This window comes from Hypanus sabinus, chromosome 3, assembly GCF_030144855.1.
Source record: "Hypanus sabinus isolate sHypSab1 chromosome 3, sHypSab1.hap1, whole genome shotgun sequence".
NCBI classification, from domain to species: Eukaryota; Metazoa; Chordata; class Chondrichthyes; order Myliobatiformes; family Dasyatidae; genus Hypanus; species Hypanus sabinus.
This window is the reverse complement of record NC_082708.1, coordinates 186270640-186296657: the sequence shown is the minus strand read 5'-3', so window position 1 is coordinate 186296657 and position 26018 is coordinate 186270640. Positions and strand designations below refer to the sequence as shown.

Below are 26018 nucleotides of genomic sequence, written 5' to 3'. Positions count from 1 at the left end.
TCATGCCTCTGACTGAGATGAGTCCCTGACTCCACTCTGTGGTTTCAGCTTTTCTGTCCATAGATTATCTTTAGATCATAGAGAAGATTAATTGAATAATTCACCATGATCACTTGGGAATCTGGAAGAGTTTTTTACTTGATGTCTTTATACATAGTCGATAATTTAACTAAGAGATGCCCTCCCACATGCCCTCTATTTTTCTATCATCCATGTGCCTATCTAAGAGTTTTTTTAAATGTCCCTAATGTATCTGCCTCTCCCACCACCCCTGTCCATTTCCACCCTAGGAAAAAGTTTCTGTCTGTTCACTCAGAATCAGGTTTTATCTCACCGGCGTGTCATGAAATTTGTTGTTTTACGACAGCATTACATTGCAATGCATAATAATAAAAATTATACGTTACAATAGAAGTGTGTGTGTGTGTATATGTGTATATATATATCTGGGGTGCCAGAGACTTTTGCACAGCACTGCATTTGTCATTGTGGAGCAGAGAGCCAGTTTGCAAGGCTGGCAGATGCAAGTGATGTTGGGATTGATGAGAATGGAGCACTGCGGGAGGGTGTGGGACAGGAGGCAGGGCCAGAGTGCCAGGATGGGAGGTGGTGTCTCAGGGCTGGGCAGATAGCAAAGGGAAAAGCCCTGATAAGACATTCTCTCAGCGTCCTGGTAAATCTCTTCTGCACCCCCTCTAAAGCTTCCATATCCTTCCTTTAATGAGGTAACCAGAACTGAACTCAATGCTCCAAGTGTGCTCTAACCAAAGTTTTATAGAGCTGCAACATTATCTCAAACCACTGACTAATGGAGGCCCCTCAGTAGTAAAGTGGTTAGTGTGATGCTATTACAGGTCAGGGAGTTCAGAGTTCATTCCTGGTGTCCTCTGTAAGGAGTTTGTACATCCTTCTGTGGAGTGCGTGGGTTTCCTTCGTGTGCTCCAGTTTTCACCACAGTCCAAAGGAGTGCCGGTTAGTAGGTTACTTGGTCATTGTAAATTGCCCTGTGATTAGGCTAGGCTGCACATCTTGAAAGGTTGGAAGGGCATGATCCGTGCTGTACTGTATCTCTAAATGAAAAATAAATAAATAGACACACCATTCAACTTAACAACTCTATCAACTTGAATGGCAACTTTGAGGGTCTGTGGTATGTAGATTTAATGCTTACTTCATTCTCATTATGCCTGTGACAGATTGGTTTATCCCCCACTCTGTGCCTTCATCTTCCTTTTCTATCCATAGATTATGCTGTTTATTTTCAGGAGAAAATTAATTGTTTAATTCGCTGTGATCCTTTGGACATCTCAAAGGGCTGTGACTTGATGTGTTTGTGTGTAGTTGGATAATTTATCTGAGAGATGATGATTGAAAAATAATATTAGAAAAGACCCACTTTGTTTTTAGAGTCACAGAATCTGGACAGAGTGCAGAGAAGATCGTGGACGAGAGGGGTATGGAGAGCCATGGCCCTGGTGTGGGTTGATGGGATTAGGCAGAATAACGGTTCAGCATGGGCCAAAGGGCCGGTTCCTGTGCAGTCACACTATGACTCTATGATGCGTTGGGGCTACAGGAGCTGAGTTATAGGGAGAGGTTAGACAATATGGGACTTCATTCCTTGGAGAAATTGGAGATGGAGAGATAACCTTGTAGAGGTGTACAAAATCATGAGGCAAAGATATTTTTGAGGGAAAAGGAACCAAAAACCAGAGGGCATAGGTTTAGGTGAGAGAGAAAAGATTTAGGAGGAACCTGAGGGGCAACTTCTAAAGATTTGAACAATGTTAAAGATCAGCTTTATTAGCCACACGTACATTGAACTATACAGCGAACTGCATTCTTTGCATCAACGACCAACACAGTGTGAGAATGTGCCTGGGGGCAGCCCACAAGTGTCACCGTACTTCCAATGCCAACATAGCATGCCCACAATTTACTAACCCTGACTAGACTGTATGTTTTTAGACTGTGGGGGGAAACCAGAGCACTCAGAGGAAACCCACAAGGTCCCGGGTAAACCTTACAGAGAATCGGGGTGAGAAATGTATCTCGATCACTGGCACTGTAAAGCATTTTGCTAACCACTACGGTATCGGGCCAACCCATGCAGAGGATGATCAGTATATGGAATGAGCTGCCAGAGAGAGTAATTGAGGCAGGTATATTCACAATATTTAAAAGACAATTGGCCAGGTACATGGATAGAAAAGATTTAGAGAATGGGTTTCCAGCATTTCTATGGCTTTGGCCAATAACGTTAAGCAAGGGGTCTGTGGGCCCCTGGTTGAAAATCCTAGTAGAGAGAGATATCGTCAAGTGGAACTGGCTTAGGTTGGCATCTTGATTAGGATGTTATGTTGAAGTTGTATAAGACATTGGTGAGGCCAGTATTGTGTGCAGTTCCAGTCATGTACCTAAGGAAAGATATCAATAAGATTGAAAAAGTGTAGAGAAAACTTACAAGGATGTTACCAGGAATTGTGGACGTGAGTCATAGGGAAAGGTTGAATAAGTTAGGACTTTATTCTCTGGAGCATTAAAAAGATTGAGAGGAGATTTAATAGAAGTATTAAAAAATTATGAGGGGTATAGATAGAGTAAATGCATACGGGCTTTTTCCACTGAAGTTGGGTGGGCCTGGGTTAAGGATGAAAGGTGAAATGTTTAAGGGGAGCCTTTTCACTCGGGGTGGTGAGAGTATAGAATAAGCTGTACATGGAAGTGGTGGATTTGGGTTCAGTTTCAATATGTAAGTGAAATTTGGATGAGTACATGGATAGTAGGGGTGTGGAAGGTTATGATCCCAGCGCAGGTGGATGGGATTAGGCAGATTAATCTAGCACATACTGTACTAGATGGACCAAAAAGCCTGTTTCTGTGCTCTAGTGTTCTATGATTCTATGATTGGCGTGGGTGAATTGGCCATGCTGTATGCCTTTGACTATGAATCGAATCATTACAACCCAAATGGAGGCCATTCAGCCCATTGAGTCCATGCTGGCTTCCAATATCACTATTCTATCATTTCCACCCTCCTGTCCTTTCTGCACTTTTCATTTCTTAGCCCTGTATCTGCCACCCTTGCAGGAAGACAATGAGATACAGATAATCTCCACAGCACCCCCCCCCCCCCCCACTCCTTTGAATGTTGGGTCATTCACTTCAAATTTGGAGCCCTTGGACTTTGACACACCAGACAAGTTTAAGTTTATTGTCATCTGACTGTACACATAAACAACCAACCAAAACAAATGTTATATATATGTTATAAAAAAGGTATATTCCTCTGCACTCACACTAAATATATCACATACAGCACATAAAACAATATATTACCATAAATAAGTTAAAGTCCAAAGTACAGATCTATTGCCAATAAATGCATAATAGAATAATGACCGTAATAGAATGAATGAAAGATGGCACTGATTTGGACATGCAACCAGCATGCAAAAAAACAACTAACTGTGCAAGTACAACCAAACGGAACAGTATTCCTCCAGACCACAGTGTGCCCACAGAACATATAACTCAAACAGCATGTAAAACAAAATATTACCATAAATGAATTAATAAAATATAATTCAAAATGTATGTTAAGCACAACACAGTTAAACTGTAAACAGCTCTTTGTCCTAGTGACGAGACCTCGGTGGTGGCAGGATATTCATTAGTCTCTCAGCCTGAGGGAAGAAGCTGTTACCCTGTTTGACAGTCCTAGTCCTGATGCTCCTGTTCCTCCTTCCTGATGGTTGTAGGTCAAAGAGATTGTAGGATGGGTGGTAGGGATCCTCAACAATGCTTCAGGCCCTTCATATATAGGACTAATAGGACCTGCTTGCCTTCTCTAACCCTACTTCCCTCTCTCAACCCGTCATGAAAGTTGGAAGGCATAGATAGAGTGGATGTGAAGAGGATTTTTTCCCATAGCAGAGGAGTCTAGGATCAGAGGACACAGCCTCAGACTAGAGGGAAATCCATTTAGAACAGAGATGAGGAATTTCTTTAGCCAGAGGGTGATGAATTTGTCTAATTTGTTGCCACAGATGTCTGTGGAAGCCAGGCCACTGGTGCTTTTAAGGTGGAGGCTGATAGGTTTTTGATTAGTATAGGCATGAAGGGTTACAGAGAGGAGACAGGAGAATGAGGTTGAGAGGGAAATGGATCAGCCGTGATGAAAGAGCAGAAAAGACTTGACGGACTGAATGGCCTAATTCTGTTCATATGTCATATATTCTAATGATATTGTACCCTCTTCCAAATGCCCACTCCATCCTGCCCTGCTGCAAGAATGCCTAGTCTCCTCATCCCTGGCATTATTTTATTCCTTCAAAATAATGAGATCTCTTGTATGAGACCTGGGCTTAGTAGCCTTGTCTCCTGCGGAGAGTTTCGTAGTTCTGTAGGGAGGCCACTTGTCCATGCTGTCCCTCAGTAAATCGGTTTATCATTGCTACACATACCGTGGAGAAACCTGCCTTGCATGCTGTCCATGGAGGATGTTCTCTCTGTGACCCTGTAGGTTTCCTCCAGGTGCTCCGGTTTCCTCCCACATTGCAAATGTGTTAGTGGGTTAGTTGGTCACATGGGTGCATTTGGGTGCCGTGAATGGCCTGTTACTATGCTGTATCTCTAAGTAAATAAATAGATATTGATAAATAGATAAATTAATAAAAAGGCATTATACAGTAAAACAAGTGTGGAGTGTTACAGTTCTAGAGGAAGTGCAGTGCAAGTAGACAGATGTATGGTGCACAGCGAGGTGGCAAAATTCAATTAATTTCCGTGCAGCCTGTTAAAGATATCAGCTTTACTTGTATCATTTTGGGTTAAATGAAATCAGCGAGGAGGTGCTAAGGAGAAACATATGCCACCATGTATAACCCGGAGATTCATTTTCTTGTGAGCATACTCAATAAATCTCTAGAATAGTAACCACAACAGAATCTAATAAAGACTGATCAACTAGGGTGTTTGAGCAGAGTGCAGAAGACAACAAACTGCACAAATGCTAAAAGAAGCCATAATAAATATCGAGAACATGAGATGAGCCATTGAAATTGAGTTCAATTATATGGCTCCCTGAAAGTGGACTTGCAGGTGGACGGGATGGTCAAGATGACTTTCGGCACCATGGCCTTCATCAGTCAGGGTAACTAGTGTAGAAATTGGGTTGTTATGTTGCAGTTGTAGAAGAAGCTGGTGAGGCCACACTTGAAGTATTGTGTTCAGACTTGGTCACACTGCTCTAGGAAAAAAATGTCATTAAACTGGAAAGAGCGTGAAGGAGATTTATGAGGATGTTGCCAGGACCAGAGTGACTGAGACGTTGAGCAGGTTAGGACTTTTCCATTGAAGAGTAGGAGAACAAGGGATTGATGTGTATAAAGTCATGAGGTGAATTCTTATTATTTATTGTAATGCCTGCACTGTTTTTGTGCACTTTATGCAGTCCTGTGTAGGTCTGTAGTCTAGTGTAGCTTTCTCTGTGTTTTTTACGTAGTTCAGTCTAGTGTTTGTACTGTGTCATGTAACACCATGGTCCTGAAAAACGTCTCATTTTTACTATGTACTGTACCAGCAGTTATGGTCAAAATGACAATAAAAAGTGACTTGACTTGACTTGTTCCCAGGGTTGGGGAATCAAGAACAAATCAGAACGCGTAGGTTTAAGGTGAGAAGAAAGAGATTTACCAGGAACCTGAGGGACAAATTTTTCACCCAGAGGGTGATCTATGTATGTAAAGAGCCACCTGAGAAACTGGTAGATTAACTGCATTTAAAGGGCACTTGGACAGGTACAGTACTATGCAGAAGTCTTAGGCACATATATAGCTAGAGTGCCAAAAAACATTTGCACAGTACTGTATTTTTCAACATAGACCAGAGATTGAGTTTATAAATCTGGTGGGAGCAAAGGATGTTGGGAATGGGGAGGGTGGAGCGCCGTGGGAGGGGTGTGGGACAGGTGGCAGAGAAGGAGTGCCAGGGGTGGGGGTTGCCATGGTGCGGACACACCCAGCCCTGAGATACCAGGCAAGGTCATTTGATTCCAAACAGTTGGTTTATCGATCATTACAGAATGTCTCTCTGATGTTTCCTGCTCCCTCCTCTCTTCCTTCCCCTTTTCCTAAGCATGATTCCCCTCTCCTCGCCCTCTTCCCACTCCCAATCCACAATACAGACCCATATCAGAATCAGGTTTATCATTATTTGTTTTTTTTTTTGCAGCAGTACAGTGCAATATGTAAAATTACTACAGTACTGTGCCAAAGCCTTAGGCAGCCTAGTTGCATACATGGGCCTAAGACTTTTCCATAGTGATGTACAAGGATAAGAAAGTTTCAGATGGATATGGGCCAAACACTGGCAAATGGGACTGGCTTAGATGGGAATCTTGGACGGTATGGACCAAGCTCGTTGAATGGCCTGTAACCATGCTGTATGGCTTTCCGACTCAGCCCCGACCTGTCTGAACTCTGCAAGAAATGTCAGTTAAAGCAATGATTATGTGCGTGGGGCAGATTATGTTGAAGATCTCAAATCAGTTGTTGTATTGACTGCCAACCAGAACATTACATTTCTAGCGTAGATAGGAAAATGTGTGTTAATATTTAGTAGTGCCCTGTCTATTAATAGAGTCATGCGCTTGAGTTGTCAGCTTCACGAGCATCTCAGGGTTGAGCAGGCTGCCAACTGAAACACAGCTGAACCCTCTTGTGCTGCATTCAAATGCCCGCAGTGCTGGCACAGTGCCCAGCTCTCTCTCATCCCAAGAATCGGCACCTATAGGTTCCTGTCCAGGCTGATTTATCAGTCACGTTCTGGCGGGGGGGAGGGGGGGGAGATGCAATGTTGCTGGAGGCTGCACAGTTAGAGCTGTAATTGTGTAATTTTGGGGATGAGATGCTAAACTGAGGTTCTTCCTGTCCTTTCTGGTAGAAGTGTAAAGATCCTTGAGCATCAGTTTAAGAAAGGATAAGAGAGTTCTCTGTGGTATCATGGACCAGTACCTAATCTGCTTTTGTAGTCATGGTGATCTGTTTTGGGATCTTGCTGTGTGAAAAGTAACTTTTGTGTGACCTACATTTTAGAATGTGCCTGCAAGGGGAATAAAGTCTTCAGCTTTAAGATGTTCTCAATACTAGGTACATGGCACTTGATGAATGCAGCTTTCTTCATGTATCTTTGCTGGTAGTGGGAGCAAGTCTGTACAGAGTCAGAGAGGGCTCTGAAGGCACTGGATTAAAGTACCATTCTGGGTACTCTATGTGCAGAGAGGATTTAAGAGGATGTTGTGCGGATTATAGGGAGTGAGTTACAGGGATGGATTCAACAGGGTACGACTTTATCCATTGAAGCATAGCGGACTGAGAGGTGATATTAGAGAAGTGCATAAAATCATGAGGGACCACTGTTGAGCACATTTACAATGAGTCTGCCGCAAGAAATCAGCATCCATCATCAAAGAGCCTCACCATGCTCTCTTCTCGCTGCTGCCATTGGGAAGGAGGTGTGGAAGCCTCGGGTCCCACATCCCCAGGTTCAGGGACATTCATTACCCCACAACCATCAGGCTCCTGAACCAGTGTGGATAACTTCACTCACCACAATGAGCCCCAGGTCCCACATCCCCAGGTTCAGGGACAGTTATTACCCGTAACCATCAGGCTCCTGAACCAGTGTGGATAACATCACTCACCACAATGGGCCTCAGGTCCCACACCACCAGGTTCAGGAACAGTTATTACCCCAGAACCATCAGGCTCCTGAACCAGTGTGGATAACTTCACTCACCACAATGAGCCTCAGGTCCCACACCACCAAGTTCTGGAACAGTTATTACCCCACAATCATCAGGCTCCTGAACCAGAGGGGATAACTTCACTCACCACAATGACCCTCAGGTCCAACACACCACCAGGTTCAGGAACATTCATTACCCCACAACCATCAGGCTCCTGAACCAGTGTGGATAACTTCACTCACCACAATGAGCCCCAGGTCCCACATCTCCAGGTTCAGGGACAGTTATTACCCTTAACCATCAGGCTCCTGAACCAGTGTGGATAACTTCACTCACCACAATGAGCCTCAGGTCCCACACCACCAGGTTCAGGAACATTCATTACCCCACAACCATCAGGCTCCTGAACCAGTGTGGATAACTTCACTCACCACAATGAGCCCCAGGTCCCACATCTCCAGGTTCAGGAACAGTTATTACCCCACAATCATCAGGCTCCTGAACCAGTGTGGATAACTTCACTCACCACAATGAGCCCCAGGTCCCACATCTCCAGGTTCAGGAACAGTTATTACCCGTAACCATCAGGCTCCTGAACCAGTGTGGATAACTTCACTCACCACAATGAGCCTCAGGTCCCACACCACCAGGTTCAGGAACATTCATTACCCGTAACCATCAGGCTCCTGAACCAGTGTGAGTAACTTCACTCACCACAATGAGCCCCAGGTCCCACATCTCCAGGTTCAGGAACAGTTATTACCCCACAATCATCAGGCTCCTGAACCAGTGTGGATAACTTCACTCACCACAATGAGCCTCAGGTCCCACACCACCAGGTTCAGGAACATTCATTACCCGTAACCATCAGGCTCCTGAACCAGTGTGGGTAACTTCACTCACCACAATGAGCCCCAGGTCCCACATCTCCAGGTTCAGGAACAGTTATTACCCGTAACCATCAGGCTCCTGAACCAGTGTGGATAACTTCACTCGACAGCCTCGTTTTCAAGAACTCTTAACAACTTATGTTCATAGTTTTATTTTTCATTTGCACGTTTTGTCTTCTTTTGAACATTTGTTGTCTGTCTTTGTGTATTGTAGAAGTTTTTGTAAATTCTATTGGATTTCTTTATTTTTCCTGTGAATGCCCATAAGAAAATGAATCTCAGGGAATTTGGTAACATATATGTACTTTGATAATAAATTTACTTTGACATTATGTTGTTTGCATCAATGGTAGGCACAGTCACAGAAAAGGAATGGGGGCTTATTTTGCTGCTGCTGTTTTGTTGCTTCTTGTGTTCTGTGTTGATCTGCTGAACTTTGTGCGTATGACATGTTGACAACAGAATGTGTGGTGACCCTTGTGGTTGACTCTTCGATGTACGTGTGATAAATAAGTGAATCTCTGTTGACCCAATCCTTCCCCTCTCAAGCCATCTATCTCAATAAATCACCTCTCGCTCGTCTCAACTCCAACGTATTGCTTAAAATTGTGTGTGTGGGGAGGGAACTAATCATACTTTGAAACACCATTCTGTGAACTGTCTCCAAAGTTTGTATATTAAGCCATTAATCAAGTCAGACTCGTAGTCAAGTCAAAATAAATTTACTATCAAAGTACATTTATGTTGCAGTATACTAACTTGAGATTCATTTTTGGTAGTCATGCACTGGAGAATAAAGAAATACAATAGAATTTATGAGACAGTAAGCTGTGTTTAATAAAGACTGAGCACCATCGACACCCATTAGGTTCATAACAATATCTTTATTTTTATACTTTACTCTCTTGCAATAAAGGCCAATATTCCAATTGATTTTCTAATTATTTACTGAACCAGTATGCTGTGTGTTTTATTCAGTTATAAAACTTATCCCACACTTGCTGGCTTCTTCCCTCTTCCTTTCCAACTCCGATGAAGCATCTCGACCCTAAGCATCGACAGTTTATTCCCCTCCATAGATGCTGCCTGACCTGCCGAGTTTCTCCAGCGTTTTGGGTGTGTTACCGTGCTTTGCTGTCAAACATTCTTAACAGCACATTCCAGTTGCTAGAACGTGTCCAGCCTAAACATGCCCAGTGCAGGCGCGGAGCGATCTTGTGTTGGGCTGCTATGTTTGCATGTCTGAAACAGTTCCAGTTCAGAGCATTTAAACCAGATCCATCCATGTGTCAGTTACATGAAGAGCTTGCCACACCCGTCTCTGCCTTTCTTCAGCTAAACTGTACTCAGAATTAGAATCAGGTTTAACATGGAACACTACAGCACATTACAGGCCCTTTGGCCCACAATGTTGTGCCAACCTTTTAACCTATTCTAAGATCATTCTAACCCTTCCCTCCCACACGGCCTCCACTTTTCTTTCATTCATGTGCCTAAAGATTTATTGTTGCTGACATTTGTCTTGCAGCAGCAATACAGAGCAAAGATAACTAGAAATGATGAAAATAAGTGAAAAAGGAGTAACTGGATTAACAATGGGTACAGGGACTGTTCAGAAATTTGATAGCGGAGGGAGAAGCAAATAAGAGATATAGATCAAATGGACAGCCAGAGACTTTTTCCCCTGGGTGGAAATGGCTAACACGTAGGGGCATTATTTTGAGGAGTTTGGAGGAAAGTATAGGGGTCGGGTGAGTCAGAGGTAGATTTTTTGCACGGAATCAAAATCAGATTGTTGTTTTGTGGCAGCAATACAGTGCAATTCCTAAAATATGCTATAAATTATCATAAAATATATTTTAAAAATAAATAAGTGTAGCAAAAATACAGTAGAAATAGTGAGGTGGTGTTCACAGACTCATTTTCACAGTTAGCCTCTTCAGAAAAGAATCAGAATCAAGTTTATTATCACTGACCCATAGAAAAGTACAACACAGATGCAGTCCCTCCAGCCCATCCAGTGTGTGTCAAACCATTTAAAATGCTCTCCCATCGAGCTGCACTGAAACCATAGACCTCCATTCCCCTACCATCCATACTTCTCTTAATTGTTGAAATTGAGCTCACATGCACCACTTGTATTGGCAGCTTGTTCCACACTCTCATGACCCTCTGAGTCAACAAGTTTCCCTCATGCTCCCCTCAAACTTCCCACCTTCCGGCCTTAGTCCATGGCCTCTGGTTGTAGCCCCATCCAATGCCTGCTTGCATTTACCCTACTGATACCTCTACTAATATTGTATACCTCTATCAAATCTCCTCTCAATCTTTTATGTTCCAAGGACTAAAGTCCTAACCTTTTCAATTATATGATGCAATTTTTTTTTAGTTCTGCATCAAAGATAGAAAAATTACAAAAATAGATGTAAAGGTAGTTAGTATTGTTATTCCTATGTTACTCAGCCACTTCCACATGGGAGGAGTTCACATACTGTACAAGCAGGGTTATTGATAAAGTCCAGATGAATGTCCCGCATGCTGGCATCTTGGTGTGCTCTGCACTGTCCCTCAATATCAAACACAATAAGTACATTGTAAAAAAAAATGCAAAAACTAGATTAATAATGGGTTCATGGACCATTCAGAAATCTGTTAGCAGAGGGAAGAAGTTGTGCCTAAATTGCTGAATGTGGATATTCAGGCTCCTGTACCTTTTTCCCGCTGGTAGCGATGAGAAGGGGGCATGTCTCTGATGGTGACGGTCCTCAGTGATGGATGTGACCCTTCCATGCCAGGTACAGTGCATTGTTTTGTTGATACCACCTCAAACAGCGTTTCTATCCAATTTGGCTCAGCCGCTCCCACTGGGTTATGAGCTTTATGTTCTCTACAGGAGGGGTTGGTGTCTGAGTTACAAGGAGAGGTTGCGAAAAAAGTATTTTATTCCCTAGAACAGGCTGCCAGGATTTAAATGGAGCTCGAGAGGCTTTTGGAAAAGCACATAAAGTTGCGGGGGACTGGAAGAATTTAGAAATATAGTTATATTTTATTGATCCCAAAAGAAATTACAGTGTCACAGTAGCATTACAAGTGCACAGATACACACATATTAGAAAAGAAGCAAGAAAGAATAAAAAAAACTCAAAGTTTCACAGGTGGATGTCATCACTTCCCCAGCTAGAGGTTGATTCATTATACAGCCTACTGGCTGAGGGTAAGAACGTCCTCATATAGCACTCTTTGTAGCAGTGCAGTTGTCATAGTCTAGTATGAAAAGTGCTCCTCTGTTTAGCCAAGGTGGCATGCAGAGGGTGAGAAACATTGTCCAGAATTGCTAAGATTTTCCGAGGGGTCCTACCACAGCCTCCAGTGTGTCCAGTTTGACTCCTATAACAGAGCCAGCTTTTCTAATCAGTTTATTGAGCCTGTAGGCATCACCTGTGTTGATGCCATTGCCCTAGCACACCACTATATACTGCACTGACGACAGCAGACTGGTAGAACATATGAAGGCGAGGCCTGTATACTCCAAAGGCCCTCAGTCTCCTCAGGAAGTAGAGGTGACTCTGGTCCTTCTTGTACACAGCCTCTGTGTTGATGCTCCACTCAAGTCTGTTATCCAGGAGCAGCCCCAGGTGCAGATCCTCACCACATCCACGTCCTCACCATCAATAGTAACAGGGAGCAGTACAGGCTTAGTCTTCCTACAGTCCATCACCATCTCCTTTGTCTTACTGATGTTGAGTTGCAGATGTTTCAGCTTGTATCTTTTGACGAAGTCCTCCACCAGGGCCCACATTCTTCCTCCTGTCCTCTCAACTATTGCTGAGTCATCAGAGAATTTCCGCAGATGACATGACTCTGTTGTTGTATCTAATGTTTGAGGTATATAGGGTAAACAGGATGGGAGCCAATACAGTCCCCTGTGGGGCCCCAATGCATCTTATACACAGCTCTGAAGCCACACAAACTGCGGTCTGCCAGTCAGGTAGTCCATTACCCAGGATACAATGGAATTGCCCAATATGCATTGAATGGAGCATTTAACCCAGCAATGAGGGCTGTATATCAAATAAATGAGATCCTCACAGTGCTTCCCTGCTTATCCAAATGGGAGTAGGCTCTGTTCTGCTGGTAGATGACAGCATCGCTGACTCCAATGTGCTGCTGGTAGGCAAACTGCAGGGGACTGAGAGCTGATCCGACCAGGAGTCGGAGGTGATCATGCTTGTCCCGGCGTGTGAAGTCAGCTCTGGGGACTGGGCAGGTGAAGATCACCAGTGAGATCCAATGGCCAGGGAACGCAGTGTTGCAATACTATGCGGAGAATGAAAAGCACAGGAGAGGTCGGGGTCAGCCACTGAAACCAAGGAGAACCCCAATTTGTGATGATTGTTCTTACCACGGTACTCAGACTTCTGAAGTTAAGAGTGGAACTGCCCCAGTGCAACAGCTTTTCCACCCCTGCACAGGTTTCCTGTCATTGTTGGACATGATGGACAACCAACTAATGTGGAATCAGAATCGGGTTTAATATTACCGACTATTGTTGTGAAATTTGTTGTTCTCTGGAAGTAGTGCAGTGCAGTACATAATAAAAACCGTGAGCTACAGTATGTGTGTGTATTTTTACATATATATATATTTTTTTGTGTGTTTTATTGCGGCATTGCTCCTTGAGGATGTCCTATATGCTGGGGAGGCTAGTGCCTATGGCTGAACCGAATGAATTTACAACTCTCTGCAGCTTACTCCGATCCTGTGCATTGCATCTCCCCCCCCCCCCCCCCCCCACAATACTAGATGGTGATGCAGCCAGTTAAATGTTCTCCATGGTACATCTGTAGAAATTTGTGAGTGAATTTGGTGACATATGAAATATTCTCAAACTCCAATGAAACGTAACTGCTGTCATGACTCCTTTGCAACTGCATCGATATGTTGGGCTCAGGATACAGGCAGTCCCCGAGTTACGAACGAGTACCGTTCCTGAGTCCGTCTTTAAGTCAGATTTGTACGTAAGTCAGAACAGGTACATTCGGTATTATTTAGTGTCAATTAGTCAAATGTTTGTCTTAGTATATATTTTACCTTTCTATGCATATAAAACACTTAAGAAAAGTATGTTTTTCTATAATTAAACCACTGTGTTGTTTAGTAATAATTGTAGCTATCATCGGGCAGGGCCTTTCACATGCTCCATTATTCTCACTTTATTCTTTACCTGTATCCTTTAAAATTGTTCTGATCATTGACCGCCTGTAGCCTAATGCTTTCCCAATGACTGATGGTGTTTCACCTCTTTCCAATTGCTTTATTGTTTCCACTTCATTTTCAATTGCGATCGTTTTCCGTCAACAGAACAGAAAACTGCAAATTCAGCAGCAGCCGCGGGTCCTCTGCTTCCCCGGGTCCTAAAGTCCACCCTCACTGAGACAGGTTAAATGGGACTTGTGGGGCGGTGCTGACTGGAAAAGTGGGTGTCAAGGTGAATCTTGCTAAGAAATATTTAAGCCAAATACAAAGTTACACACTCAACAGTGTTAACGACAACAACTTAAAATGGCGGATGGGATCATGATCCGACTTAAAATGGCGGACGGCATTCTCCTCCCTCCATTCGTAAGTACGAGTTCTTCGTAAGTCAGACGTTCGTAATTCAGGGACTGCCTGTAGATCCTCAAAGATGTTGACACCCAGGAACTTGAAATTGCTCACCCTTTCCAGTTCTGTTTCCTGATGAGGACTGCTGTGTCTTCACATGCCTTACCCTTTCTGAAGTCCACAGTCAATTCTGTCGTCATACTGATGTTGAGTGCAACGTTGTTGCTGTGACACAACTCAACCAGCTGGTATGTCTTGCTCCTGTACATCTCATCACAGCCTGAAATTCTGTCAACAATAGTTGTGTTATCAGCAAATTTGTATATGGCATTTGAGCTATGCCTAGCCACGCAGTCATGTGTGTAGAAGCTGGAGAAGTGACCTGTAGAGATGTATAAGATTATGAGGTGCATAGACAGGCTGAAAGCACATCGTATTTTCCCCAGGGAGGGTATACTAATCATTGAGGGGATAAGTTTAAAATCAGAGGCAAGACATTTAAAAGAGATATATTGTTCATACAAAGGCTGATGCGTGTTTGGAATGTGAAGTAGTAGCACTTTAGCACCATTTAAAAGTCACCTAAGTAAGTAAATGTTTTAGAGGGTTTTGGGTCAAATGTGGACAGATGGGACAAGCTGGCTGGACAACACAATTGGCGTAGACGAGTTGGGCCGAAGGCCTGTCTCTGTGCTGTATGACTAGGACTGGAAAACCAAGGATGTAATGCTGAGACTTTGTGAGGACTCACTTTGGAGTGTTGTGAGCTGTTTTGGGCCCCACTATCTCAGAAACGATGTGCTGACATTGGAGAGAGTTCAAAGGAGGTTCATGAATGATTCTGGGATTGAACAGCTTGTCATGTGAGAATTATCTGATTGTTGTGGGTCTGTACTCACTGGAATGCAGAAGAATGGGGGAGGGGGAATCTCATTGAAAACGATTGAATGTTGAAAGGCCTTGATAGAGTGGATGTGGAGAGGATGTTTCCTATAGTAAGGGAGTCTAAGACCAGAGGACACAGCCTCAGAATAAAGGTATATCCAGAGATGAAGAGGAATTTCTTTAGCCAGAGAGTGGTGATTCTGTGGAATTTGTTGCCACGGGCAGCTGTGGATGCCAAGTCAGGTATTTTTAAGGCAGAATTTGATAGGTTCTTGATTATTCTGGGGCATGAAGGGATACGGGGAGAAGGCAGATTTGGGCAGAGAGGGAAATGGATCAGCCATGATGGAATGGTGGAGCAGGCTCGATGGGCTGAATGGCCTAATTCTGCTCCTATTTCTTATAGTCTGGATTTACTATTGACCATCTTATTTTCATAGCTATATCTTTCTTCTTCTGACTAAAACGTAGTGTTTAGTGTAAAACTATTACAGTCCTAGCGACCTGGGTTTAGTCCACATGGGTTCAGGGGCCTGATGGTTGTAGGGTAATAACTGTTTCTGAACCTGGTCATGTGGGACCCAAGGTTCCTGTACCTCCTGCCCGATGGTAGTAGCAAGAAGAGAGTATGGCGGGTCCTTGGTGATGGATGTTGCTTTGCTGCGACAGTGCAGGTTGTAGATGTGCTCAGTGGTGAGGAAGGTTTTGCCTGTGATAGATTGGGCCGTATCCACCATTTTCAGTAGACGTTTTCATTCCCAGAATTGGTGTTGCTGTACCGTGCTGGATGCATCTCTAGAATCTGCATCTCTACAAGTTGGTCAGAATTTGCTATATTGCGTACATCCTTTTGATGTGAATCATTCTTGCTCTTAAACACTTATAACTCCTTTTATTTATTTATCTAATTTATTTGCTTGCTTGTTTCTTCATTCACTCATTTAGAGACTCAGTGTGGAACAGGCCTTTCAGGCCAAACAAGCTGCACTGTCCGGCAACCCACCTATTTAACCCTAGTCTAATCACGGGACAATTTGCAATGACCAATTAACCGACTAGCTGGTAAAGTCTTTGGACTATGGGAGGAAACTGCAGCACTCAGAGGAATCCCACTCCTTACGGGCGGCTCTGGAATGTAACTCCAAACTCTGATCCCTTTGGCTGTAATAGTGTCATGCTAATGACTATTGTACTGTGGCGTCTCTTCCCTGCTATCTTTGCAGTACTTCAGCTGACTAAACAGCATTGTTTCTTCTCCTTCTTGCATAGTGAACGAGTTCTGGGTGAACATGCAGAAGACCGAAGCATCGGAGAGATGCAAGCTACATGGCACCTACATTCTCAAAGCCGACAAGGAGAAGCTGCTGCTGAAAGACACCAAAACCAACGAAGTTCTCTTCAGCTGGCCGTACAAGCTAATGCGTCGCTACGGCCGTGATAAGGTAACCTAGGGTGTGTTTGGGAGCCTCCAGTTGTGTGTGCAGAACTTGGAAGGGTTTAGCACAGCGCAGGCCTGGTGTCACAGGTGGAGAAGTATGCATTTGACATGCTGGCCTGGGCACTGGTTAAAGAAGCACACAGAAAATGCTGGGGGAGCTCAGCAGGTCATGCAGCTTCCATGGAAATGAATAGTTGACGTTTCAGGCCAAAACCCTCCTTCGGGACTGGGTGACTCAATAGGTCAAATGGCCTAAATCTGCTCCTTTATCTTATGGTCTTACAGCCAATCTTTTAACCATCTCTAAGATCAGTCTAAATCTGTCCTCCTTCCATAGCCCTCCATTTTTTTACCATACCGGTCTGATAAGACCTTTGCGAATTTGTTAGGTATTGATGAAACCTTTCCTCATCGTCAAGACAGCCCTAGTCTTCTCATAGAATGTGACCAAACCATTGTACAAAGACATTAGGGCAAATGACCAAAAGATGGGACGGTGGTTTCAGGCTTGGAGAAAGAGTGGGTTAAGGAAGGAATTAAATTGGGAAGATGAATTGGGACTATCATTAAATCAGAGAAGCCAGCACTTTGCAACAAAGTTCTTTAAGGATAGGTTAAATAAGGTAGGGCTTTTCGCTTGGGAGAGGAGGATGAGCGGAAGTGCTTTGATAGAGAAGAGACATAGATTGAATGGACAGGCAGCGTCTTTTTACCAGAGAGGAAACAGCTAATACCAGGGATCCTAATTTTAAGGTGATTGGAAGAAAGTATAGTGGGGATGTCAGAGGCAGATATGTTGGGGACATTTATGAGATTCTTACTGTAGATGACTGCATGGATGATAGAAAAATGGAGGGCTACGTGGGAGGGAAGGGTTAGATTGATCATGGAGTAGGTTTAAAGGATTGGTATAACATTGTGGGCTGAAGGGCCTGTATTGTGCTGTACTGTTCTATGTTCTGCAAGAGATGAGACTTAGGATTTTCTATTCCATTTCAGCTAGCAGGAACTAAAAAGAAACTAAAAGAAGCTCATTTGCAAATGTGTTCAGGAAAGTTTCCTTAATCATATAGAGGTTCCAATTAGAGTGTGCGATTCTGGATTCTGAGCTTGTGGACTTGCAGAATCCTTCACCACAGAAGATGATGGAGGCTAAATCACTGAATAAATTTAACTTCTATGTCAGGGGAATGGGCAGAGAGAAGGAATAGGGTAGTCAGATGGCGTTTCGGCCATGTTTGAATGATAATGTAGGCTTTAAAGTGGGTGGCACTGTAGCGTAGTGGTTATCGCAACACTTTGCAGCACCAGAGTTCTGGCTTCAGTTACCATCGTTTTCTGTAAGGAGTTTGTACGTTCTCCCTGTTACTGAGTGGGTTTCCTCTGAGTACTCTGGGTTCCTCCCCACATTCCAAAGATGTACCGGTTAGGACTAGTGCGTTGTGGATATGCTATGTTGCTGCCAGAAGTGTGGTGACGTGTGGGCTTCCTGAAGCACAGTGTAGGGCTGAGTTGGTTGTTGACATAAACGGCACATTTCACTGCTTGATTTAATGTACATGTGACAAAATAAAGCTAATCTGTGTGTTTATCAAGTGGCTTCCTCTTTCTGTGTTTCTGTACTTCAGGGCTGGAAAGAGAGACTATTTGCCAATCTTCCAATCTGCACAATCTCTTTAGTCGAAAGGAGCCATGCTGAGTCTGTCTGACTCGGTTCACAATGGGAAAATATACAATTGGGGGGGGGGGAGAGCGAGAGAGAGAGGAAGAGGGGGAGAAGTAGGGGGAGAGAGAGAAGGGGGGGGGGCAGAAAGAGAGATTATTCCAAATCCCTGTCACCCAAATAATCAGATGTCTGCCCTGCTGGGTGCAGTCTTTCAATGAATCTATAGTTTCCTGTATTCGCTGTAAATGCCTAGAAGAAAATGAATCTCAGTTTTATATATGGTGACATACATGTACTTTGATAATAAATTTACCTTAAACTTTGAACAATCAGGATTACATCAAAAAATTGTCCTCCAGTGATGCACAACACAAAAAGCCTCCTCAATCACATTTGTATTAGTTCTTGAATCGAGCCATCCTATTAGTTCAAAATTAAAGCACTTAAAGCCCTACTGAATCTGTTGTCACCTTTCCAGATGACAACAACCCATAAAACTAAAAGGACATAGAAGCAGGTTTAGGCCATTTGAATTTGCTCCATTCGATCGTGACTGATTTTTCTTCCCTCTCAAACTCACGGTGTGTATAAAACTCTTGCTTATTTCTCCCCACTTCCAGGTCATTGCTCTGTTCTTCAAATTGCTTTCCTTTTGTTACTGACCCTTCAGCATTCCCTAAAGTCAGGCAGTAATGATTTTTGTATGTCATATGTACATTGAAACCTAGAAAATGAAGTGATAAGCATTGTTTGTGTCAAATCAGATCAGTGAGATTTATTGTGGGCAGTACCCAAGTGTCGCCATGCTTCTGATGCCAACATAACATGCCGACAATTCACTAAGCCTAACCATACAACTTTGGACTGTGGGAGGAAACCAGAGCACCCGGAGGAAACCCATGCAGTCACAGGGAGAACGTGCAAATTCCTTATAGGCAGAGGTGGAAAATGGTCATCATTGGCGCTGCAAAGCATTAGGCTAATCGCTACAATCCCGTGCCACCTGAAAGATTAGCTTTATTTGTCACATGTATATCAAAACTTCCAGAGAAATGTGTCACTTGCGTCATTGACCGGCACAGCCTGAGGATAATGCTGGGGGATGTTCGCAAGTGTCACCTCGCTTCCAGTGTCTAACCCTAACCTATACATCCTTGGAATGCGGGAGGAAACTGGAGCTCATTATCACGGACAGAATGTCCTTACAGACAGTGGCAGGAATCAAATCTCTACTGGTGATTGCTGGCGCTGTAAAGCAATTGCACTAACCACTACACTACTGTGCCGTTCCTGATAGATTTAGCTTGTTAATACTTGTATCACTTTTTTCCCGTTACACCACTGGCGTTTAGAGCAGCAATGAAGGTTCTCCATCTCTGGTGGTGTCAGGACTTCCTTCCAGTTTTCACTACTATCAGCCATATAAGACCCGGGTGAAGACTCAGGAGTACTGTCAAACTCGGATGTAGAAGTGTTCTTCATTCTCGGACGTAGAAGGGTTCTTCATTGCTGTTTCCTTAACAGTTTTGTTGACCAGTCAGGATTGCTAACCCTGAGCTGAACCATTGAACATAGAGGACTAGTGGACCACTCCTAGTCTGGCATTGACCTTTTGACCTGTTTGGCATGGGTGACCTTACCAAGGGTCAAAGCATAAAGCCCTGACCCCAGCCAGCATAGCTCTCCAGGTCACTGAGGCACAGGTGCCTGCAAACTGTACGACAAGGTTGTGGTCCTCTTGGAGGATCATTTGTATCAGCCAGATGGCAAATGATAGCTGATAAGAGTCTAACCTACACACACACACGACGGAAACTATTCAAAATATCAGGAAACACATGTTCACACTTTTCACCCTTTTTTTTTCAACAAAGCTGTGTTCTTTGGTGCATTTTGATATAATTTTATTGCAGTTACTTGTTTGACAACTGTAAATAACTTGGATCCTCCTAGTCAGACTGCAACACTGCACATTTTATTTCCACTGCAAGGCGCAAGGGAGGGTGTCCTTTGTCACGCTGTCACTTGATGTATTTTCCGACCCCGTTTTATTGAAGAACGCTGCATGGGAGGAAGTGGCTGATCAGAGGATATTCAGTTCAGAGACTTTCTGTTCCGCAGTTTGTCACTGCAGTTGTGTTGTACATCAAAGCCCTGCCCCACTTCCTTTTGGGCATATTGTTCCAAATTTCTCTTCACACAGTTTGGCATGGTTCACAGCACAGAAAGAGGCCATTCAGCCTATCTTTATCCCGAACTGTGTTCACTTGGCTTCCCCTGAAATACTTCTATTCATTCTCACTTCTCCTTCTGGCTGTGTGTTCCACATTTGAACAACTTGCTGGGCAAAGAAGCTCCCCATTTTTAATCTCTGAACAATTATATCTATGGTCAGTGGTTCCAGTCAGACCCCACAAAGGGACAGGCCTTTAATCAGTGAAATGTCGGGCCAACATAGTATCCAAGATATCTTCAAAGAGTGGTGCCTCAAAAAGGTGGTGTCTGTCATTAAGGATCCCCATCACCAGGACATGCCCTCTTCATGTTGTTACCATCAGGCAGGAGGTACAGGAGCCTGAAGGCACACACTCAGTGATTCAGGAACAGCTTCTTCCCCTCTTCCATCTGATTTCCGAATGGACGTCGAACCCATGAACATTACCTCACTACTATATGTTATTTTGCAATACCTATTTAACTATTTAGTACATACGTTTGTACATACATTAGTACATACTGTAATTCAGTTTTTTTTGCTGCCGCAAGGTTAATAAATTTCTCAACGTATGCAGTTGATATTAAACTTGATTCTGATTTTGAAGTGGTTCAGCGAGTCACTTGGGTTAAGGGAGTTCGTCAGAGGGTAAAATACTATGGCCAAACAAGAGAAAATCCACAGATGCTGCAAGTCAAAGCATCACACGCGCTCAATGCTGCAGCAACTCAGAAGGCCAGGCAGCGCCTATGGGAAAGAGTGAACAGTTAATGTTTCAGACCAGGGCACCACATTAGGACTCATGACCAGAGACGCTGAGTTCCTCCAGCATTTTGTGTGCGTTGCTTTAATATATTATGGCATTGACGTCGATGGCCATGCCATAAGAACAATTTATTTTTTTTTTAAATCATTAAACTTTTTGCATCAATTTTTATTTTTCTTCTTTTTCTTAAAAGATGGGCAGCCTGGCTGACACAGTCATGGAACATTATAGCACAGTGCAGGCCCACAATATCATGGGCCGAAGGGTCTGTAATGTGCGGTACTGTTCAATGTTCTATGTATTGGAATTGGTTTATTATTGTCACATCTATTGAGGTACATTGAAAAGCTTGTCTTGCAGCATTGTTCATACAGATCAGGTCATTGCTCAGTGCGGTGAGGTAGAACCAGGTAAAACAATAGCAATGCAGAATAAAGTGTCACAGTTACAGAGAATGTGCAGTGCAGGTAAACAAGACATAACGTAAAGATTTTTACTCATGTATGTGAAGGATGTAAGAAATAAGGTCAATTCCATTCAAGACGATAACGAGGTAGATTATGAGGTCGGGTCGATCTTATCTTACCGTTAAAGAGTCTGATAACAGTGGGATAGAAGCTGTCCTTGAGCCTGGTGGGACGTGCTTTCAGGCTTTTGCCCGATGGGAGAGAGGAGAAGACAATGTCCAGGGTGGGTGGGGTCTTTGATTACGCTGACTGCTTTACCGAGGCAGCGAGAAGTGTAGACAGAGTCCGTGGAGGGGAGGCTGGTTTCCGTGAGGTGCTGAGCTGTGTCTACAACTCTCTGCAGTTTCTTGTGGTTAGGTGGTTCCTATGTTTCTATCCTGGGTTAAAAAGCATCCCCCCCCCCACCCCCACCCCTGCCGATTATCTGATGGCACTTTAACCGAGCTTTTCTCTTGTTGACAGGTCATGTTCTCCTTTGAGGCTGGCCGCAGATGCGACTCTGGTCCAGGAAACTTCACCTTCGAGACCAAGCACGGGAATGACATATTCCTGATGGTGGAGAATAGCATATTGGAACAGAAGGCCAAGGCTGAGCGGTATCGCTGCAGCTACGACCCGCCTGATACTGGGAATGGCAGCGGCTCTGGCGATTCCCTGACCTTCGATGTGACGCCTCCTGGCACGGCCGGGACAAAAGGAAACCCTGGCAGAGGATCCGGGGGATCAGAGGGAACGCCCGCCACGAGGAAGGAGCAAGTGACGCCTAAGGGTCTGGAGGAGAAGGACCTGTCTAAGCACCTAAAGTCCCGCAGTCTGCCAGAACCCCCCAGCACCGGGCCGGCAACACCCCCACGCTCTCCTGTCCCCAAGCTGCCCAAGCACCTGGTGAACTCTGACCCTGGCTCCATCTACTCTGACCCAATCGATGCCTTGACCGGCAACAATCGCAGCTTAAACTCTCTGTACTCTGATCCGCTGGACAGTGTCCCCAAAGCCTCTGGACCCCAACCCCTGCCCCGCCCAGTCTTAAAGGACGCCAAGGCGGCTGGGCAGTCCGCAGAGCCCCTGTACGCGGACATTTATGAGCGGGTGAACTATGATTTCTCGCGGGCGGCCATCAACCCCAGGTCGGAGGAGCATATCTATGATGAACCAGAAGGCCGGGCACCCCTGCAGCCTCCTGAAGGGAGGGGCCCTCACCCTCTCCCTGTCCCCACCACCATCTACGACCACGCCAAGAAAGGGGAAGAGGAGGCCCGGAAGATGAAGAAGGTGCCTTGCCCCTCTGCTGTCGATGACGGCTTATCGTCAGCTCCTCCAAGAAGCGGCGACCAGTTGGCTGGCAAGTCCAGGAAGCCCAAACCTAAACCTCAGCCAGCACCAAAACCAGCCAGCAGGCTTGGCATAAAAGACAAGCAGACAGACTCCAAGGAAATTGGGAAGGAGTTGGTCAACCCTGTGCCTGAGAAGCCAGTGCTGAAAAGCAATTTTAACAGCTCAAATAACTGCATTTACAGTAAGGTTGTGAAACCCAAAAAGCTAGCGAAGGAGGTATCAGTTGATAATATCGCCACTAACCAGGACTCTGTTTACGAAGATCTGGGGGACCTTTAATGGGCTGAATCTGAAGATTAATTTGAATTTATGTCTTCATTATAGAATGTTAACTCACATTTCCATAGTTCTGGAACACTGCTTCAAGCAAGGATAGAGAATGGATTTCCTGTACGAACAGCCAAAACAAAAATGTCGGTATTTTTTCTTATTTCCTCCTGTTTTGTTCAGCTGTAATAGGGAGTTGAATTATGGATACTGTGATACAAATTATAGAGTTTTTTTTAAGGCATAAGGTACCTTTAATGTGAAAACAGTCCAATTATTAATTTCAGTCTGTGTCTCTGCCAGGTTCCTGTCAGACCAGTGTTCACATACACTCAGTGGCCTCTTTATTAGGTACACCTGTACATCTCGTTAGTGCAAATATCTAATCATCCAATCACGTGGCAGCAACTCTATGCATAAAAGCATGCAAACGTGGTCAAGAGGTTCAGTTGTTGTTCAGACCAAACATCAGAATGGGGAAGAAATGTGATCCAAGTGACGTTGACCATGGAATGGTGCCAGATAAGGGTGGTTTGAGTATTTCAGAAACCGCTGAACTTCTGGGATTTTCACACATAACAGTGTCTAGAGCTTACAGAGAATGGTGTGAAAAACAAAAAAAAACATCCAGGGAGCGGCAGTTCTGGGGGTGAAAGTGCCTTGAGAGAGGTCAGAGGAGAATGGCCAGACTGGTTCAAGCTGACAGAAAGATAACAGTAACTCAAATAACCACACAGAAAATCCAAACAGCATGCACAAGATGCTGGAGGAACTCAGCAGGCCAGTCAACATCTCTGGAAAAGAACAAGCTGTTGACGTTTTAGGCTGAGATGTTGATGGTTTGCTCTTTTCTGTAGATTTTGAATCTTGAAGTGGATGGGCTAGGGCAGCAGAAGGCGACACTGGGTTCCACTTGGGTACTTAATAAAGTGTCACTGAGTGTAAGGCTGGGTAATGAGCGGTGTGGTAGTTCTTTTTTCCTAGCCATCCGCTTGCCGACATCGCACGTCCCCATTTTTGGGAAATGGTATGGTACGAGAATTCTCTTCCCGGAATGCTTGTTTTGGGACAAATGGCTGGCCCTGAGATTAATGCCTCTCCTTCCTGGAGGTGAGTCCCAGGCTGTCTCAATCGCGATGATGGGTGAAAGAGGAGGAGGAGAAGATGGAAGAAGACAAAGACGTGGAACCTTTTTTTGAAAGAAGCATGAGAACCCACATCATGGAAGTTGATGTTAAGTGGCGTCCACAGTGGAAGGACACTCGAATAGTGACAGTAAATTTGACAGAAGACTTCATTGATACGCTACTGATGGTGGATTATTACTGAGTACTCTTCAAAACTTGCTGTAAAGATTATTTTTATGTATAAACAAATAACAGTTTATCACTGATCTAGTTTTGTATTAACTAAACTCTTCCTTTGGCTCTGAATGTGTAGACACTTCTTCATTGTACATTGGAAAGCTGTTAATTATTTTTGAGAATACTCCATTACAAGTATGTCAAGATTTGAAAGGTTAATTAATATTCACTTTATTTGTCACTTGTACATCAAAACATACAGTGAAACGCATCATTTTGCACCAAAAACCAGCACATTCTGAGGATTGCCCACAAATGTCACCATGCTTCTGGCACTGACATCGCATGTCCACAGCTGAGTGCCCAAGCCTATGCTGTGTGGTGTGCGATCAACTATCAGAATGTGGCAAGTGTGCATATATATCCATATAACAATTACAGCATGGAAACAGGCCATCTCAGTCCTTCTAGTCCGTGCCGAACGCTTTCTCTCACCTAGTCCCATCGACCTGCACTCAGCCCATAACCCTCCATTCCTTTCCTGTCCATATACTGATCCAATTTTTTTATTAAATGACAAAATCGAACCTGCCTCTACCACTTCTACTGGAAGCTCGTTCCACACAGCTATCACTCTCTGAGTAAAGAAATTCCCCCTCATGTTACCCCTAATCTTTTGCCCCCTAAGTCTCAACTCATGTCCTCTTGTTTGAATCTCCCCTACTCTCAATGGAAAAAGCCTATTCATCTCAACTCTATCTATCCCCCTCATAATTTTAAATACCTCTATCAAGTCCCCCCTCAACCTTCTATGCTCCAAAGAATAAAGACCTAACTTGTTTCTCTGTAACTTAGATGCTGAAACACAGGTAACATTCTAGTAAATCTTCTCTGTACTCTAATTTGTTGACATCTTTCCTATAATTCGGTGACCCAAACTGTACACAATACTCCAAATTTGGCCTCACCAATGCCTTGTACAATTTTAACATTACATGCCAACTCCTATACTCAATGCTCTGATTTATAAAGGCCAGCATACCAAAAGCATTCTTCACCACCCTATCCACATGAGATTCCACCTTCAGGGAACTATGCACCATTATTCCTAGATCACTCTGATCTGCATACAGCTGATTGATTACGTGGTGAATCGATAGGGTCTCCTATTGAATTCTCCAACTTCCGGTAATTCCATCCCCCTCCCTTCCCCCATCCCAGCTTCACTCTGCCTCCTCCTCCAGCTGCCTATCATCTCCCTCATGGTTCCGCCTCTTTCTACTACCCATAGTACATTCCCCTTACATTCCTTCTTCACCTTTCCTGCCTATCCCCTCCCCCACCCCTTGATCTTTCCCTTACTGGTTCTTCACCTGGCACCTACCAGCCTTCTCCTTACCACCCTCCCCCCACCTTTGTAGGGCCCCTGAC

General features: G+C 44.1%; 1 protein-coding gene across 1 annotated transcript in view; it reads left to right on the top strand.

Moving 5' to 3' along the window:
• The window catches only part of LOC132391959 (docking protein 1-like), a 114800-nt gene extending 90084 nt beyond the window's left edge, over positions 1-24716 (top strand). Inside the window, exons 4-5 of the mRNA XM_059965778.1 lie at positions 16399-16571; positions 22144-24716. Coding sequence (XP_059821761.1) covers positions 16399-16571; positions 22144-23295 — 1325 coding nt within the window. The 3' untranslated portion in view covers positions 23296-24716. The remainder of the gene's footprint in view (positions 1-16398; positions 16572-22143) is intronic.
• Positions 24717-26018: the final 1302 nt, after the last annotated feature.